Genomic DNA, 19,691 nt, shown 5'->3' on the forward strand with positions numbered 1-19,691 from the left:
TACCAGAAAACTCCAATGCATTACCCTGATATAATCCCATAACTTCATTTGCCGGAAGAACTAATAGCACTAAATTGATAGTGATGAATGGTATCTAATTTCCAGTGATCGTCTCCCCATCCCCCATCAACGAAACTGGGCTTTCCTAATGCTCACTAAATTTTTTTCAGTGGGAGTACAGATGCTAATCTCACCCAACCTCCTTCTGTTTTCTTATTTTGATGATATCAGATATTTGGCTCAGAGGAAGATAATTGGGAGTTCCCACATTAATTACCAGGAAAAAAAACAGTAAAAAAAAAAAAAAAGAAAAAAAAGAAAAAGGCCAAATAGCAACATCCACTTGGCTGTTTATTGTAAAACATTGTAATTTCCCAAGGCTGGTTCAGATAAATACATTTTGTCCAAGTTCAGGGGCCGCTGTTTTCCCTTGCTTCATGAAATTATCAATAGGCAGGCCTTTGATTTTCCTGATCCATGCAGCTTTGCTGGCTTTTCCTGGATCAACCACTCCAGTGGACTCCCTGGCCTGATATTCCTTCATCTTGGCTTCCTGATGCTCTTTCTCCTCCTTCACGGTCAACAGCACGAACTCAGTGTTCACTCTAAGGGGATCAAGGGCTGTGTAGATGCGAGGCCGTTCTTTGTTAAGAGACAGGGTGGCTGTGCCCACTTTTGGAGCTAGCATGCGGTTTGGTTTAATGACCTGCATACTGGTCAGGGGACTGCACACTGCCCTTTCAATTGAACTGGTCACTTGGTCTCCACCCTTTAAGCTGCCAGAGAACCTGGAGCGGATAATCATGGGCTGCGGCAAAGTGGACTGGACTCTGGGACTGTGCAAAGAGATCTTCAAGTTGGGCTGCAGTTTCTGGATTTCAAGGGGAATACTGGTTTGTTTCACATCTATAGGAGGATTGCTCAATCTCAACTGATCAACTGCATGTTGGATGGATTTTCCTTTGAAATTCAAGACCTTCCTTGGGTATGAAATTGAAGGTCCCCAGACATCAATAATTTCTGTTCGGGGCCTACAGGGATAGGCGAATTTCCCGGAATTATGGGCTTGCTGCAGGGCGCTGACAGTCAGGAGGAATTGGTCAGGTGACATAGGAATTTTCCAAGACTTTTTCTTTGGGTGATTGAGCAGTTTTTCAGGAGTTTCCAATTGTCCTTGTTTTGGTGCTTTCTCCACATCATCTGCTTCTTCAAAAAAGAAAATGAAAAAAAATCGGCATTCTGTGAAAAATATTAAGTACGTATGCATTAAGTACTTGGGCATTCAGACTTCAAAGCACATTGAGGTCTTTGTTGTCCAACAGGTATGCCATCATACAGGCAGGCATCCTCAGTCGTATTAGAAATTGCTGATACTAGAAACGATTTAATAAAACTAGTTTTAAATAAAATGCTAGTATTCAGTAAAGTGTATATTAGCCTCTAAGTGTGCATATTTTGAAGGCAACATGTGATTTCGATACTCTACTTATTTTTGAAAATGTGAAGTTGGGGCCGGGAGCAGTGGCTCACGCCTGTAATCCCAGCACTTTGGGAGGCCAAGGCAGGCGGATCACGAGGTCAGGAGATCCAGACCATCCTGGCTAACACGGTGAAACCCCCTCTCTACTAAAAATACAAAAAATTAGCCAGGCGTGGCGGCGTGCGCCTGTAGTCCCAACTACTCAGGAGGCTGAGGCAGGAGAATGGCGTGAACCTGGGAGGTGGAGCTTGCAGTAAGCTGAGATCGTGCCACTGCACTCCAGCCTGGGCGACAGAGCAAGACTCCGTCTCAAAAAAAAAAAAGAAAATGTGAAGTTGGGAATGACCTTCACATCTCATTTATGATTCACACAAAGCAGATCTTAATAAATTTATAGTAGCATAACTGTATTTTTCAACAATAATTATATTGCAAAATTTGATCTTTACCTTATTAATCAAATTTGACTCCAAATAATCTTGAATGTTGCCCAAAATAAAACCTGTCTTCAGGCCAGGTGCGATGGCTCACGCCTGTAATCCCAGCACTTTGGGAGGCCTAGGTGGGTAGATCACCTGAGGTCAGGAGTTCGAGACTAGCCTGACCAACATGGAAAAACCCTGTCTGTACTAAAAATACAAAAACATTAGCCGGGTGTGGTGGCACACACCTGTAATCCCAGCTACTCAGGAGGCTGAGGCAGGAGAATTGCTTGAACTCAGGAGGCAGAGGTTGCAGTAAGCCAAGATGATGCCACTCCACTGCAGCCTGAGCAACAGAGTAAGACTCCATCTCAAAAAAAAAAAAAGTGAAATCAAGATGTCAAAATCTTCCCTATTCTCCTTGCAAACTCAAAAATTTTTCTCCTTTTATAAAAAAAGGAATTATGGTGAGCTCATTGTTTATTAATTTGTCTTTTTTCAAATGATAATGTATTGTGGATCTCTTTCCAAGTTAGTATATACAAATCCTCATCATATAACTTTTAGCCATATATAATATTCCATACAATAGATTTTTTTATGACTTAGCCATTGCCTGTTGGTGGACATTTAGTTTGTTAATGATCAACCTAGAAGAAAATGCAGGCACCATTTTTATTTATACAAGGAAGTACAAAATGCCAGCTAACTCCCAGAGTTGGCACAGATGCAGTGGCGTCTCCCATGCATTGCTTGTGGGAGTGTAAATTAATATAATATTTTTCAGGACAACCTTGGCAATATCTTTCTAGTTTTTGAATGCACTTATCCTTTGGCTTAGCAATTTCACTCATAGGACTTTACCCTTCAGGTATACCTGTGCCTGTACACTGACATAGGTTTATACAAGGATGCCCATTGTTAGCACAGCCCTCATAAAACAATTGTTTTCCCCTCACCTTGAAACCAATCTCTGCACAGAGTTTGTTCCAAAGAAACACTATTATACTAGTCAAAAATGTTTGAAAGACATTTTAAATTTTTATCTATGTCCTTAAAAAATAACAAAGGGACATCCCAGTCATGAGTCATGATGTCCAGAAACTTTTTTTTTTTTTTAGATGGAGTCTTGGTCTGTCACCCAGACCGGAGTTGCAGTGGCACGATCTCGGCTCACTGCAACCCCCAGCCGTCTCTGGTTCAAGCAATTCCCCTGCCCCAGCCTCCCAGGTAGCTGGGATTACAGGCACATGCTACCACGCCAGGCTACTTTTTTTATACTTTTAGTAGAGATGGGGTTTCACCATGTTGGCCAGACTGGTCTCGACCTCCTCACCTCAGGCAATCCACCCACCTCAGCCTCCTAAAGTGCTGGGATTACAGGCATGAGCCACCACGCCTGGCCACTTTTTTTTTTTTGTAAGAGACTAGGTGTCACTATCACCCAGTGGTGCAATCATAGCTCACTGTAACGTCAAACTCCTGGGCTCAAAGGATCCTCCTGCCTTAGCTTCCTGAGTAGCTAGGAGGTGTGTGCTACCATATCTGGCCAATTTTTAAAATTGTTTGTAGAGATAAGGATCTCACTAAGTGGCCCAGGCTGGTCTCCAACTCCTGGCCTCAAGGAATCCTCCCACTTTGGCCTCCCAAAGCACTGGAATTACACGCATGAGCCACTATGCCCATCCCAGCAACACTTCTTAAAAGGCACATCCCCATCTCTCTCTCTCTCTCTCCCTTATCTCCTTATCTCACATATATAGCACCTGCCCCCAATCTCTCTCGTTCCTAATAAAGTCTCTTAAAATGCTCCCTGAAACCAGCCTCAACTGCCTGTTCTCTCTTTTATTGTGCCCATTTCTCAGCTTGATGACATAACAGTCCAAGAAGTGAGGAAGCTAGCAGGGAACACAGGCGGGCTGTCAGCCAAAAACCGGAAAATAGTTCTCCCTCTGTGGCCTCAAGTCAGAAAAGGGACAATTAAGGAAAACCAGTCACTCTTGGGAGAAGCCAGGCATTGTATTCATTCCAGATTCTCAAAGATAAGCAAAGGTAGTGGCCTGCTGGAAAACAATAGGAAACTAGAGAGAGAGAGAGAGTCTGGATCTTGCCACTAATTCAGAATTAAGTATCACTGTTTGTCTTATCTCCTGCTATGGATTTTGCTTCCAAATTCTCCTGCCCACCATCCATGCCACTTGTTCCCTTATGAACAGAATAAACTCTCTTTTTACCATCTCTTCGGGGTGATTTTGACTTCCCTTGACTTTGAAGTTCCTCTATTAACACTGCTAAATTGAGATTGAGGAAGAAGCTGTAGTCATTATATACTTCAATTAGGGCATAAAATAATATAATCAATCATAATTGGGGCTGATAATTGGACTGATTTTTATACAAAATATCACCATCTTGTTTTTTATGGGTACATTATTATACATAATTATGGAGTACATGTGATATTTTGAGACATGCATAAAATGTGTAATGATCAGATCAAGATAATTAGGGTATCTGTCATCTTAAACATTTATCATCTCTTTGTGTTGGGAACATTCCAAATCTTCTCCTCTAGCTATTTTGAAATATACAATACATGATTGGTTTTTTGTTTGTTTGTTTTTAAGATGCAGTTTTGCTCCTGTTGCCCAGGTTGGAGGGCAGTGGCGCGATCTCGGTCACTGCAACCTCCACTTCCCGGTTCACGCGATTCTCCTGCCTCCACTTCCCGAGTAAGGCTGGAATTACAGGCATGCGCCACCACGCCCGGCTAATTTTTTTGTATTTTTAGTAGAGACGGGGTTTCTCCATGTTTATCAGGCTGGTCTCAAACTCCCGACCTCAGGTGATCCACCTGCCTCAGCCTCCCAAAGTGCTGGGATTACAGGCGTGAGTCACTGCACCCGGCTATACATTATTGTTAATTGTAGTCATCCTACTGTGCAACCAAACACTGGAACTTATATCTCTTCCGTCTAACTGTATTTTTCTACCAAACACCATATTGTTTATTGTCGTATGAAACCAAGTAGTTACCTGGAGTCCGTGAAAAGTAAAGAGAGTGTAACAACCTTCTAAATTGACTATGTGACAGGGAAAAGTGAAGCCCTGGAAACTGAGTCACATAGCACAGCTGTTTTCCTGCTCCAGACCTCTGTGCTGAGGTCTTTTCCATTAACCAGACTCCCTATTCTTCATTGAAACCGAGACTAAATGATGTGGAGATAGACACTCTTGTGATTGTCACCTCTTTACAGCAGAATGTTAAGCAACTCCCCTTGTGATTGTCACCTCTTTACAGCAGAATGCTAAGCAACCATTAGAGGTCATCAATAGTAGCCAATCTAGTCTTACATCTGTATGTTAGCCTTTGTATGGAAAATTGAATTCTGTTCAGCAGCTCTGTTTTTGTCTGTTTAAAGGATGTTCACTTTTCCCCACTCCAGGAGCACTGGTCACTAGTCTTTGGTGTCCCTGGATGCTGCCCTCAAACTTTGCACTTGGATAAACTCTTTTAGCTAGATCCTGAATCTTTTGATTATTTTAGGGTGGCAAGTCTAAGGCCTAGATCGCATCCTGACTCCCCCTCCGACCCACTTTTCCTACTGTTAAGCATTAGCTAACACTCTCAGTTCCCTCCTCTCAAGAGATAGCTGACTATTTGTAGTGTGATATGCTTGGGGGTGATTTATAGTTTTCTCTATAGATCTGTGGATCCAATTTCACCTGCCAAATATAGGGCTGGTATAAGGAAGGAGTCTTGCTACTCTAACCCACACATAATTTATTCTTTGGATGTCTTACAAATGGCATTGGCCATGCCTGCACCCCCACCTACATACACACACACAAACGCACACACACCTGCTTTATACGTAAGATTTTTCCAGCTACAAACATTATCTCTCAGATCTAAAAACAATACATTCTGCATAGATCATTTTTCTGCTTATAACAAATTCTGTCTCTGTCTTGAAGAAATAGTTATGTAATATATGTTTTAAATTTGGGGGGTTGGGGGTATTAGTTGCTTGCTTTTTGTTTCAGTGGTAAGTATTAAAGCTAGTCTTATCTACTGTGCAAAGATTCTTATAAGTTTGAAAATCTTGCTCTTGCAGGCTGGGCGCAGTGGCCCACACCTGTAATCCCAGCACTTTGGGAGGCTGAGGCGGGAGGATCACCTGAGGTCGGGAGTTTGAGACCAGCCTGATCAACATGGAGAAACCCCGTCTCTACTAAAAAAAAATACAAAATTAGCCAGTCGTGGTGGCTCATGCCTGTAATCCCAGCTACCCGGGAGGCTGATGCAGGAGAATCGCTTGAACCTCGGAGGCGGAGGTTGCAATGAGCCGAGATTACACCGTTGCACTCCAGCCTGGGCAACAGGAGCAAAACTCTGTCAAAAAAAAAAAAAAAAAGAAAAGAAGGAAAGGAAGGAAAGGAAGGGAGGAAGGGAGGAAGGGAGGGAGGGAGGGAGGGAGGAAGGAAGGAAGGAAGGAAGGAAGGAAGGAAGGAAGGAAGGAAGGAAGGAAGGAAGGAAGATAGATAGATCTAGATCTTGCAAACCAGAAGGTTCCCATTAACTGGGTGATAAATTGTTTGGAGGGTCAGAGAGAATGGCTCCTACCTTCCTGGAGGGTTAGCATATATATCCTCAGGAAACCACTGGCCAAAATATTCCATAAAGGAACCAGTCCTCCCCGCTCCCACCACCCTGATCAAACCCAGTCTGCTCTGTGGGTTATCACTGAACTTGCTGGTATTTCCGTCCTTTACCTGAAGAGAACTTGGCTGGCTTCAGGAGTACTCGGGACTTGGGAGGTTTGCTCGGTAGAAGCTCTTGGATCACAGTTTGTTTACTGGATACAGATTCTCTCGGGCTGTGAACCTGCATATTAGACTTAGAGAGAATTTCCATGAGGCTGTTTTCTTCTTTTTCCTCCTCTTTCTCCTTCTTATTCTTTTGTTTCGTTTTTTCCATGGCATACTGCCACTTTATGTGTTCGAACTGGAACACGAGAACATTGCTCTCTGTGTTGACCACCATCCTGGAACCGAAACAACAAGGTTGTCCACAAAAGGAGTGTGGAGGCCACCGAAAGATGCACTGCAGTTACCATCCCACCTGGTCTTTAGACCAAGGGAACAGTGCCCAGGTAGTGACCAAACAGACTAGTAGTGTAGGCGGCTGGAGGGTGGAGAGTGGTGAAAGTTACCAGGCCATGCAGCAGGAGTCGTTAGCTTTGTCACTCTTTTCTTTAAAAAATAAACATGATTGGGGCACATATGTTCCGATTGTTTCACTTCTCAAGTTAAAATGCTTTTTTATTTTTTTCTATTTTTTTTTTTTATTGTGAGAGGGAGTCTCGCTTTGTCGCCCAGGCTGGAGTGCAGTGGCATGATCTCGGCTCACTGCAACCTCCGCCTCCTGGGTTCAAGTGATTCTCGTGCCTCAACTCCCGAGTAGCTGGGACTACAGGCGCCCGCCACCATGCCCAGCTCATTTTGTGTTCTCAGTAGAGACAGGGTTTCACCATGTTGCCCAGGCTGGTCTCAAACTCCAGGACTCAATGATCCACCCGCCTCGGCCTCCCAAAGTGCTGGAATTACAGGCATGAGCCACTGCGCCTGGCCTCAAGTTAAAATGCTTTTAAATGAATTTCCATTCCTGGAGTGAGTGCCAAGTACCTAGGGTGCCAAGAAGGTACTCTGCACACAGATGTCTTGAAATTCACTGTTTTTGTTTGTTTGTTTGTTTCAAGCACAGCTTCCAAACCCAATATTACTATTGCTGCTGGGAATGAGGAAAGCTCTCTCATGGGGAGGACTCCTCTGCTTCACAGACCCTCCACACAGACACCACACACTCCATGCCGTCACTCCAGGATCTCTGCACACACTCTAGATGTAGACAGAACATCTGTACTTTATAAAGTGAGATGATTTCTAACTTCTCTACTCCCCACTTGTATGCTCCGTAGACAAAGAGCTCCAGAGCTTGCCCTCCCTGTCCCCTGCCTGTGCCCCCGCAGCACTGCCTTCCCAACCCACCAGTTTTACAAGCGAGCAGCTCTCGCCTCTCTGTGCTCTTCCCTTAACTGTAAACAAGAAATGAAAACACTCTGGCAGATTTCTTTCTGCTCCAAAGGCTGCAATGTTAAGACCTTAACCAACAGCATAAACTCTCTCGAAAAGTAACTTGTTTTGGCTGGCACTGCTGGAACGGAATGCGGGGTGTCATGCCAATAAGAAATCCCTTTTAGACTCAAGCCGAAAGGAAAACACCTTTCTTTGGATGCTGTGAGTGCAAACCGGTCAGAGCTTTTTTTTTTTTTTTTTTTTTTTTTTTTTTTTTTTAAACAGCGTGACTGAAAAGTGTTCATTAATTGAGGCTTATCACCAGGCTGCCCTCTTTAAGATGGTAAATAATACTAATGAAGTTTCACTAAAAGGAAGGCAATATGGTTCAGGGACATTAAGTGATGTCTCAAGTGAGCTTGAAGTAGAATTTACAGGTTAGTTCTATTTGGTTTTTTTCATATAATAGCACCCTGAATCTACGCATATATAAAGCACAGTACTGTATACAATGCAGTCAGTCATGGTACTGGTTTTGTAAGCTCACCAGCTCAGCTCCCCCGCACTGTACCCCCTGCTGCTGCCACCCCCCACCCTCCTATATGTCTCTTTGCATTAGAAGTGAGGCATCAAAGATAGCTAGCTGATAGAGCTCTCAGGCAGCCAAAGGCATGATCAAAGAGCAAGCAGGGGCTGCACGTTGGTAGAACTATGGTCCTTACAGAAGCGTTATGTTGCACCCACTGCAATTCCCACAAATACCCAGGATGAATTAAGAGTCAAAACAGGCTGGGCATGGTGGCTCACACCTGTAATCCCAGAGCTTTGGGAGGCTGTGGCGGGTGGATCACGAGGTCGGGAGTTCAAGATCAGCCTGGCCAAGATGGTGAAACCCTGTCTCTACTAACAATACTAAAAATTAGCTGGGCATGTTGGTGGGCGCCTGTAATCCCAGCTACTTGGCCGACGGAGGCAGAGAATTGCTTGAACCTGGAAGGCGGAGGTTGCAGTGAGCCGAGATCGAGATCGCACCACTGCGCTCCAGCCTGTGCAACAGAGTGAAACTATGTCTCAAAAAAAAAAAGTCAAAATGAACCATGATTGCTTCCCAATTACTAAGTTTTGTGCAAAGCCCTGTTAGTCCCCACAACAAGACTGTTGCCCCACCCAGCCAAAATTGTAGAGAGTCACTGCACACTGTCTTCTCCTGACAGCAGATCCAGGGCTGGTATCCCAAGGGAGGAAAAAATCAAACAGAATCGCTCACAGTTCTGACCTCCGCACCTACCACCCACCTGTTGCCCTGAATAAAGAAGGACAGCACAGGATCGCCTCTGCCATTGGCTTTTATCACCTTCATACAGTTCCCGTTGAGGAAATTGTAAATTCTGATCTTGCCATCTGCGCAGGCGCTGATGACCCGGAGGAAGAGAAGGGACACGTGGAGCACCTCCCTGGAAGGGAACAGAGCAGCAGGCAATACCCATCCTCTCGTAAAATGCCTGGGTTTGTTAGTAGGTTGGGGGTATTTTGTGTGTGATTGAGAGGCAGTGGTCATAACTGGCCTTGAAAAGGTGTTTGTTGTGATTTTTATGTTTTTTGTTTTTTGTTTTTTGAGATGGAGTTTCGCTCTTGTTGCCCAGGCTGGAGTGCAATGGTGCAATCTTGGCTCACTGCAACCTCCGCCTACCAGGTACAAGCGATTCTCCTGTCTCAGCCTCCCAAGTAGCTCAGATTACAGGCATGCACCACCACACCTGGCTAATTTTTTTGTATTTAGTAGAGACAGGGTTTCTCCATGTTAGGCTGGTCACGAAATGCTGACCTCAGGTGATCTACCCACCTTGGCCTCCCAAAGTGCTGGGATTACAGGTGTGCACCACCACGCCCAGCCTGCTGTCATTTTATAATTGTGGAACTAAACCATGAGCTACTCTCAAGACATACCTCTTTCCATTCTGCAGCTACTGTCCCTGCAATTAGGTCACAGGGTCACAGATGACAAAAGAAAAGAGCTGACGTCACTATCTTTTTTTTTTAATCTAACATATAGATGATCATGTTTGTCTCTTGCAATTTGATTCCTAGCTTTTACTTATACAATAGTCATGCTGAGAATTATTTAATGTTTTGATTCCTTTTAAAATAGTATTATCGGCTGGGTGCGGTGGCTCACGCCTGTAATCCCAGCAATTTGGGAGGCCAAGGCAGGTGAATCACGAGGTCAGGAGATCAAGACCATCCTGGCTAACACGGTGAAACCCCGTCTCTACTAAAAATACAAAAAATTAGCCAGACGTGGTGGTGGGCGCCTGTAGCCCCAGCTACTCAGGAGGCTGAGGCAGGAGAATGGCGTGAACCCAGGAGGCGGAGCTTGCAGTGAGCTGAGATCAAGCCACTGCACTCCAGCCTGGATGACAGAACAAGACTCTGTCTCAAAAAAAAAATAATAATAATATAATATTAAAAAAGAAAAAACAGGAAGGAAAATGATTATCATTATATTAAGCAAATACTTTACATTTGAGCAGTTTCTTTTTTATCTTAAATTGGTGACTTTTATTCTTTCAGTGAAATATCCTTAAGGAAAATTGTATCCAGGGATGAAATCTAGGAATGTCCTTTTTTGATGGCCAATAGGAAAAGGGAGGGGGGACCAGGAGAAGATCTAGACAGATTCCTCCAACAAAATCCTTTCTAGAACCTTTCTGGGTTCCAATTAGACTCCAGATATGTGGAGTATTCAATTCTAAGAAGTATAATTTCCCTATTCCTGTTAATGACACCGAAAAGTTGAATTTGATACCACCAATTTGTTAGATTCTATATGCAAAGCAAGTCTATCAATTCCTGCCAGCTCTACCCATCCAAGGCCATTCATGGCCTAGTTCATGTGCTACCTTCTCCAAAAAGCCATCTCTTATCTTAATTCCGTCCTACATCTCCCCCATCACACATGTACACAAATTTTAAGTATACTTTCAGATTCTCTTGGGCACAACTCATATCATTGCATACTTATCACCTAGCACAGCACTCAGCCCATAGTAGGTCCTTAATATATATTTGTTGAAAAAGTGACTGTCTGCTCATGTTTTCGGAGTATGGTCATTGCTACAATGTGTTAAAAGAATGACGTCCGCCCTGTGCCATTTGGCCTCAGACTTGGTCAGATCCCAGGATCAGATGAAGACTTTCCAAGGCCCCAACCATTAACCAAACAGAAATAACAAAGACCTCAAAAGGCAGGAGCATGATCAGCATACTCAAAGGACAGCAAGGAGGCAAATATGATGTGAACCCCTGATTATGTGATATAGATAGATAGATAGATAGATAGATAGATAGATAGATAGATAGATACATAGATAGATAGATAGACAGACAGATAGATAGACAGATAGAACTCAGCTGTAAAATAAGTATTAAAAACTCTAACAAGGCCAAGCATAGAAGCTTATGTCTATAATCACAGCACTTTGGGAGACTGAGGTGGAAGGACTGCTTGAGACCAAGAGTTTGAGACCTTGGCTCTAAAAAACATTTAAAAATTAGCCAGGAGCATGGTGGTGTGTGCCTGTAGTCCCAGCTACTTGGGAAGCTAAGGTGATAGGCTAACTTGAGCACAAAAGTTTTACATTATGAGGTCATAGTGAGCCATGATTGCACCAGTGCACTACAGCCTGGGCAAAAGAGTAAGACCCTAGGGGAAAAAAAAAAGAACTAAAGAATGAAAGAGAAAGAACAAAAGAAAGAAAAAAGAGAGAGAGAAAGAAAGGAAAGAAAGAGAAAGGAAGGAAGGAAACAAAGGAAACGAAGGGAAGGAAGGAAGAAAGGAAGGAAGAAAGGAAGGAAGGAAGGAAGGGTGAGTGGGAAAGGGAAAGAAAGAAAGACCTAACAAATTTCTAAATTTTTTCAAGGTGGAAATATAATAACTTTGATGGTATCCTAAGCACAGCACAGTCTGCCAGTCATGTACTCCAGCACTGGGAGAGATGCCATGTGATAGAAAAGTTTGCCTCTTCATGTATCTCATTTGATTTTGCTGAGCTGAATCCATACTTCTTTTCCCATAGATCCCTGGGATATTTGGTAGTTCAGTCTATATCATCGTAGCCTAGTAATTAAAACCATAAGCTTTGGGATCAGAAAATCTGGGATCAAAACCTGACTCTACCACTTAATGGGCTGCATAACCTTCAGAAAGTAATTTAATCTCTCAGTCTTCAGTTTTCTTTTTTCTTTTTTTTTTTTTTTTATTTTGAGACGTAGTCTCGCTCTGTCACCCAGGCTGGAATGCAGTGACGCGATCTCACCAAAATTAACTTATCCAGAACTCTGGAAAATAATCAAAGGTTTACAGCAACCCAGGGAGGACTTACACAAGTAAAATGGCATAGTGTCAATAAGAATAATGAGACTTAGAGGTCAGGAGTTCGAAACCAGCCTGACCAACATGGTGAAACCCCATATCTACTAAAAATACAAAAAAATTAGCCAGGCCTGGTGGTGCGCACCTGTAATCCCAGCTACTCAGGAGGCTGAGGCAGGAGAATCACTTGAACCCTGGAAGCGGAGGTTGCAGTGAGCCGAAATTGTGCCACTGCACTCCAACCTAGGTGACAGAGCAAGACTATGTCTTAAAAAAAAAACAAAAAGGATAAAGAATAGTGAGACTTGTGACATGTTAACTTAGTCCCACTTCCCACCTCCCCCTGCCCAGTGGTAGCCATGAAAGTAACAGCCTCCAGTCCTGGTGGCAGAGGGAACAGAATGGACCTCGTTCTGACAACTACAACTACAGGGGGAAAAAAAAAAAACTCACTAGAGGGGCTCAACAGCATATTTAAGCAAGTAGAAGAAGCGAAGTACTTGAAACAAGGTCAATTGAAGTTATGCAGTGTGTGGAACCGAAAGAAAAAAAGAATAAAGAAAAATTAATAGAGCCCCAGAAATCCGTAAAACATCATCAAACAAATCATAATAGGAGATCCAGGAAGAAAGTAGAGAAAGGGGCCAAAAGAATATTTGAAGAGATGATTGCTGAAAACCTCCCAAATATGATGAAAAACATTAATTTACAGGTCTAAGAAGCTCAACAAACTCTAACTGGGATAAACTACAAGAGGTCCACACTTAGATGCATCATAATCAAATTTTCTTTTTTTTTTTTTTTTTTTTTTTTTTTTTTGAGACGGAGTCTCGCTGTGTCTCCCAGGCTGGAGTGCAGTGGCATGATCTTGGCTCACTGCAAGCTCCGCCTCCCGGGTTCACACCATTCTCCGGCCTCAGCCTCCCAAGTAGCTGAGACTACAGGCGCCCGCCACCACGCCCGGCTAGTTTTTTGTATTTTTAGTAGAGACGGGGTTTCACCATGTTAGCCAGGATAGTCTCGATCTCCTGACCTCGTGATCCACCTGCCTCGGCCTCCCAAAGTGCTGGGATTACAGGTTTGAGCCACCGCGCCCGGCCCATAATCAAATTTTCAAACACCAAGGGTGAAGAGTATAATGAAAGCAACAAGAGAGAAGTAGGTCCTCACGTAAAAAGGATCCTCAGTAAGATTAATAGACGATTTATCATTAGAAAAGTGTCTTAGTTGGCTTGGCATGGTGGCTCACGCCTGTAATCCCACCACTTCGGGAGGCCGAGGTGGGCGGATCACAAGGTCAGGAGATCAAGACCATCCTGGCTAACACGGTGAAACCCCGTCTCCATTAAAAATACAAAAAATTAGCCAGGCATGGTGGCGGGCGCCTGTAGTCCCAGCTACTCAGGAAGCTGAGGCAGGAGAATGGCGTGAACCCGGGAGGCGGAGCTTGCAGGGAGTCGAGATCGCGCCACTGCACTCTAGCCTGGGTGACAGAGCGAGACTCCATCTCAAAAAAAAAAAAAAAAGAAAAGTGTCTTAGTCCATTTTGTGGTGTTATAACAAGATACCATACACTGGGTAATTTCTAATCAACAGAAGCTTATTAGTTATGGATCTAGAGGCTGGGAAGTCCAAGGCCAAAGGACTGGCATCTTGTGAGAACCTTGCTGTGCCAAAGGCAAAGAGGGGGCAAAAGAGAGGAAGAGAAGGCTGAAATCATCCTTTGATAAGGAACCCACTCCCACAATAATGAACCCATTCCCACTGTAGCATTAGTCCAGTCCTGAAAGGAGAGCCCTAGTGACCTAATACCTCCCATTAGGCTCCACCTCCTAACACTGTTGCATTAAGGATTAAGTTTCTAACTCATACTTCTTGGGGACACATTCAAATTATAGAAAAGAGAAATGACAAGGATATTAAAATGACACACTAAAAATATCCATTTAACGCAAAGAAAGGCAACAATGAAATAATTCAGGAACAAAAATACATAAGACTATGGAAAACAGCATAATAACAGAAGTCTTCTTTTTTTTTTTTTCTTTGGGGTCAGGGTCTCACTCCATACCTAGGCTGGAGTGCAGTGGTGAGATCATAGCTTACTGGAGCCTCAAATTCCTGGGCTCAAGCGATCTTCCCACCTTAGCCTCCTCCTGAATAGCTGGGACTGGATAGGACAACTAGTTAGAAGATCCACAAGGAAACAGAAGACACGAACAACATCATAAACTATCTAGAGCTGACATACATATACAGAACACTCCACCAAACAACAGCAGAGCACACATTTATCTCAGATGCACATGGAACATTCTCCAGGATAGACCATATGTTAGGCTACGAAACAAATCTCAATATATTTTGAAAGACTGAAATCATACAAAGTATGCTCTCCAACTACAATGAAATTAAATTAGAAATGAAGGACATTTAGAAAATTCTTAATTATGTGGAAATTAAACAACCTTGTCTTAACCACTGAGTCAAAGAATAAATCAGAAAGGCAATGAGAAAGTAGTTTTGAGATAAATGAAAATGAAAACACAACCTATCAAAACTTATGGAATGAAGCTAAGCAGTGCTCAGAGGGAAATTTACAGCAGTAGATGCCTACCTTTCTCCAATCAATAATCTTTCACCTTAAAAAACTTGAAAAAGATCAAATGAAACTCAAACCAGGAAGCAGAAGGAAAATAATAAAGATTTTAGCAGAAATTAGAAATAGACAATTTAAAAATACAGAAAATCAAATGAAACCAAAAGTTGGTTCTCTGTTTATTAATTTTTTATTTGCTTATTTATTTACTTATTTTTGAGACGGAGTTCTGCTCTTGTTGCCCAGGCTGGAGTACAATGGCGTGATCTCAGCTCACTGCAACCTCAGCCTCCTGGGTTCAAACGATTCTCCAGCCTCAGACTCCCTAGTAGCTGGGATTACAGGTGCCCGGCTAATTTTTGTATTTTTAGTAGAGACGGGGTTTTGCCATGTTGGCCAGGCTGCTCTCAAACTCCTGACCTCCGGTGATCCACCCGCCTCGGCCTCCCAAAGTGCTGGGATTACAGGCATGAGCCACCGCACCCAGCGGTTCTCTTTTTAAAAAGTCAACAAACGGCTAGGTGTGGTGGCTCACGCCTGTAATCCCAGCACTTTGGGAGGCTGAGGTGGTTGGATCACCTGAGGTCAGGAGTTCGAGACCAGCCTGGCCAAGATGGCAAAACCCCGTCTCTCCTAAAAAATACAAAAATTAGCCGGGTGCAGTGGTGGGCACCTGTGATCCCAGTTACTCAGGAGTCTGAGGCAGGCTAATCACTTGAACCGGGGAGGCAGAGGTTGCAGTGAGCTGAGATTGCACCACTGCACTCCAGCCTGGGAGAAAAAGCAAGATTCTGTCTCAAAAAAAAAAAAAAAAAAAAAAGTCAACAAACTATTAACTAGACAATTGACAAATCTTTGACCAAGAAAATAAGAGAGAAGACTCAGATTACTAATATAAAGAATAAAGCAGGGGACATTTCTACTGACTGATGGAAATGTTTGTAATTAGATAGTGGTAATGGTTGCACATTATGACTATACTTTTAAAAAATACTTTAAAAATTGAATTGCACACAAAAGTGGTACATTTTATGTTATGTGAATCATATCCTAATTAAAAATTGCAGCGAAAAGCAAATTACAATGTGAGCTATGGAAAATACATTAAGGAATAAAGTTTTTTGTTTTGTTTTTTGAAACAAGGTCTCACTTCGTTGCCCAGGCTGGAGTGCGGTGGCACAATCACAGCTCTTTGCAGCCTCAACCTCCCCAGGCTCAGGTGATCTTCCCACCTCAGGCTCCCAAGTAGCTGGGACTGCAGGTGTGTGCCACCATGCCAGGCTAATTTTTGTATTTTTTGTAGAGACAGGGTTTTGTCATGTTGGCCAGGCTTATATTTAAAAAAAAAAAAAAAGCACTACAGGCAGGGCACTGTGGCTCACGTCTGTATTCCCAGCACTTTGGGAGTCTGGGATACTATATACTAATATAAAGGTGGGTGGATCACTTGAGGTCAGGAGTTTGAGACCAGCCTGCACAACTTGGTGAAACCCTGTCTTTACTAAAAATACAAAAATTAGCCAGGCATGGTGGCGCATGCTTGTAGTCCCAGCTACTCAGAAGACTGAGGCAGGAGGATTGCTGGAACCTGGAAGACAGAGGTTGCAGTGAGCCGAGATCACGTCACTGCACTCCAGTCTGGGCAACAGAGCAACACACCATTAAAAATAATAATAATAAAAATATAAATAAAAATAAAGTTATAAAAAGACACTACAAGTACAGAAGCTTTTCCAAAGATCATCATTCCTGTCAGTCCTATTTTGCATCCTCAAATTTCCTCCCTCATTTCCATTCTGTCCCACGCTATGTGCAAAATCTTAATTTTGGTTGAAAAAATATTACATCAGGAATGGAAAGACCACTTTCTCCAGCCCTTCTTCCATCAAAGGACAGATAGCAACTATATCTGCTTTCTCACCTATGTCACATTCAAAAGATAAGTTATCAGTCCAATTGTTAGAACTTTCCAGAAAGGCAAGCTGTCAAATTATTCCTTGTTACCCATCAGTTAGATAAATTTATTGAGCACAGAGCTCCTACAGACAAGTTGGGAGAAAGAGACCTACAAATGAGAGTATTGACCCTGTCTTCCAAATGTCTATGGTTTTTCTGTTACTATGCAGGGTAGCAGGAGCTAATATGAATGGTATGTTAGGGACTGTCATTCGGTAGGAGTGGGAATTGTCTGAGAAGGTCTCATAGCAGAGGTGGAGGGAGAGGCTAATGGTATGATGGAACCGTGACGAAATTGCTGGGCTTGCTGGGAACAAATTATTTTCCGCTCACTAACTAATCCTACTGAATCCTGCTTAGAAGCTTTTAAAACATATAGTTGACATTTTCAGGTGATTTCATAAAGCTTGACTTCCTCTCGGAGATCAAGGCTTGATAATCCAGAAGGTTTACTAAGCTGGCTGGATGGAGTTATAGTCTTGTGGTGGGGACTAAGAGGGCTTCGCACAAAACTCAGCAATCAGGAAGCAATCATGGTTCATTTTGACTCTTAATATCTAAGGGTAAGATAAGTCACTGTAGGCCAGAAAAAAAGATCAATTTACTAAAAATAAGTTTCCCCTGATGGATCCCCTAGAAAGCCCACTTATTATTTTTATTTTTTTTTCTTTTTGAGATGGAGTCTCGCTCTGTCACCCAGGCTGGAGTGCAGTGGCGCCATCTCGGTTCACTGCAAGCTCCGCCTCCAGGGTTCATGCCATTCTCCTACCTCAGCCTCCCGAGTAGCTGGGACTACAGGCGCCCGCCACCACTCCCGGCTAATGTTTTGTATTTTTAATAGAGACAGGGTTTCACGGTGTTAGCCAGGATGGTCTCCATCTCCTGACCTCATGATCTGGCCGCCTTGGCTTCCTGAAGTGCTGGGATTACAGGCACTTCCCGAAGTGCTGGGATTACACGCCCGGCCAAAAGCCCACTTATTCTTTTAATCAATTAAGGTAGCATTTAGTTTCCTGGAAATTTTTATAATGCATTCAGGGAAAGAAGCTATATTCATGTAGTATAAGAGTAGCATAGAGTAGCATATAAAACTGATGACCATGGCAGAATTGACCACAATACTCTTTCCAAACAAGCACAGATGTGACCTCAGAATGCTTATTACTTGATTCCAAGCAGCCACCACCACTAAATTTGAATTGGCATGTAAAATGAAATCCATTTGCTACCCTGGAATAGGATCCAGCCTGTAGACTTGTAGTTGTAAGTGCCTCTTTTTAAGCTCTCAGCTCTTTTATTTTTTTTTTATTTTTTTTTTTTTTTTGAGACGGAGTCTCACGCTGTTGCCCAGGCTGGAGTGCAGTGGCGCGATCTCGGCTCACTGCAAGCTCCGCCTCCCGGGTTCCCGCCATTCTCCTGCCTCAGCCTCCTGAGTAGCTGGGACTACAGGCGCCCGCCACCGCGCCCGGCTAATTTTTTGTATTTTTTTTTAGTAGAGACGGGGTTTCACTGTGGTCTCGATCTCCTGACCTTGTGATCCGCCCGCCTCGGCCTCCCAAAGTGCTGGGATTACAGGCTTGAGCCACCGCGCCCGGCCCTCTCAGCTCTTTTAAAGTCTTTGGATCATTTTTAAGCTTTTGTGAGCACAAGCATCCTGGGATAAAGATCAATTCCTAGAATTTTAAGTTTACTAGAATTGGCATTATTTGGGATGGTTCTGCCAGTATTCATATGTCTGATAGCTATCAGGTATGAATTTATCATGAGGGTCATAAATATAAAATTTCAGGCTGGGCGTGGTGCCTCACGTCTGTAATCCTAGCACTTTGGGAGGCCGAAGCGGGCGGATCACGAGGTCAGGAGATCGAGACCATCCTGGCTAACACGGTGAAACCCTGTCTCTACTAAAAATACAAAACATTAACCGGGCACGGTGGTGGGTGTCTGTAGTCCCAGCTGCTCGGGAGGCTGAGACAGGAGAATAGCGTGAACCGGGGAGGTGGAGCTTGCAGTGAGCCGAGATTGTGCCAGTGCACTCCAGCCTGGTGACAGAGTGAGACTCCATCTCAAAAAAAAAAAAAAAGAATTCAATAACTTCTCAAAACCCCCAGTTCCTATGGTTACTTCGCAAGAGAAACAAAGAAGAGTGGAAGAGGTTAATAGCCAAACAGAGAAGATGGTGGGGAAAAATGGGTCCCAGGTGGAAGAGGAAGGAAGCAGAGAGGGTGAAGTGCAGAGAACACGATGTCCACAGGGAGCAGAAGGTCTGCCAATGATTGCAGTCTAGGCTATGACGGGGAAGGGAAGGATACCAGGTTCACGGCTCCAGGCTTCACAGGCACCTACTTGGGATGCTTGAAGGCCATCAGGCAGCGCTCATACTTCCCCACCATGCTCCAGGCCATGACCAGGCCATCAGTGCTTCCCGAGAGGAGATGCCACTGGTCGAAGAACAGGCACTTCACGGCTCCCTCGTGGCCATTGAGAGTCTGCAAGAAAAGATTCCACTGTCTTCAACTCAGACTGTGACTCCTCTAAGAACCAAAGCTGAGGCTTCTTCAGATGAATGCCAAAGCCACCCCCCATCAATCTGTGATTGCCATTCACTTGGTAGGTACCTGAGCTAACCTTGCTTTTGCTGTAAGAAGGCCAATGGAGGCCGGGCATGGTGACTTATGCCTGTAATCCCAGCACTTTGGGAGGCCGAGGTGGGCGGATCACGAGGTCAGGAGTTCGAGACCATCCTGGCCAACATGGTGAAACCCCGTCTCTACTAAAAATATA

General features: G+C 43.7%; 1 protein-coding gene across 7 annotated transcripts in view; it reads right to left on the reverse strand.

Annotated features, from left to right (window-relative positions):
- Positions 1-332: 332 nt before the first annotated feature.
- The window catches only part of FBXW10B (F-box and WD repeat domain containing 10B), a 43,203-nt gene continuing 23,844 nt past the window's right edge, over positions 333-19,691 (reverse strand). For 4 of the 7 annotated variants that reach the window (XM_065532798.2, XM_074018627.1, XM_065532796.2 and 1 more), the window contains 4 exons: positions 19,254-19,396; positions 9,276-9,434; positions 6,679-6,950; positions 333-1,206 (listed from right to left, as the gene is read on the reverse strand). In XM_065532798.2, coding sequence (XP_065388870.1) covers positions 386-1,206; positions 6,679-6,950; positions 9,276-9,434; positions 19,254-19,396 — 1,395 coding nt within the window. In that variant the 3' untranslated portion in view covers positions 333-385. The remainder of the gene's footprint in view (positions 1,207-6,678; positions 6,951-9,275; positions 9,435-19,253; positions 19,397-19,691) is intronic. The other 3 variants (XM_074018625.1, XM_065532797.2, XM_074018624.1) reach the window with 2 other exon arrangements.

The sequence above is a fragment of the Macaca fascicularis genome, chromosome 16, assembly GCF_037993035.2.
Source record: "Macaca fascicularis isolate 582-1 chromosome 16, T2T-MFA8v1.1".
In the NCBI taxonomy this organism is placed as follows: Eukaryota; Metazoa; Chordata; class Mammalia; order Primates; family Cercopithecidae; genus Macaca; species Macaca fascicularis.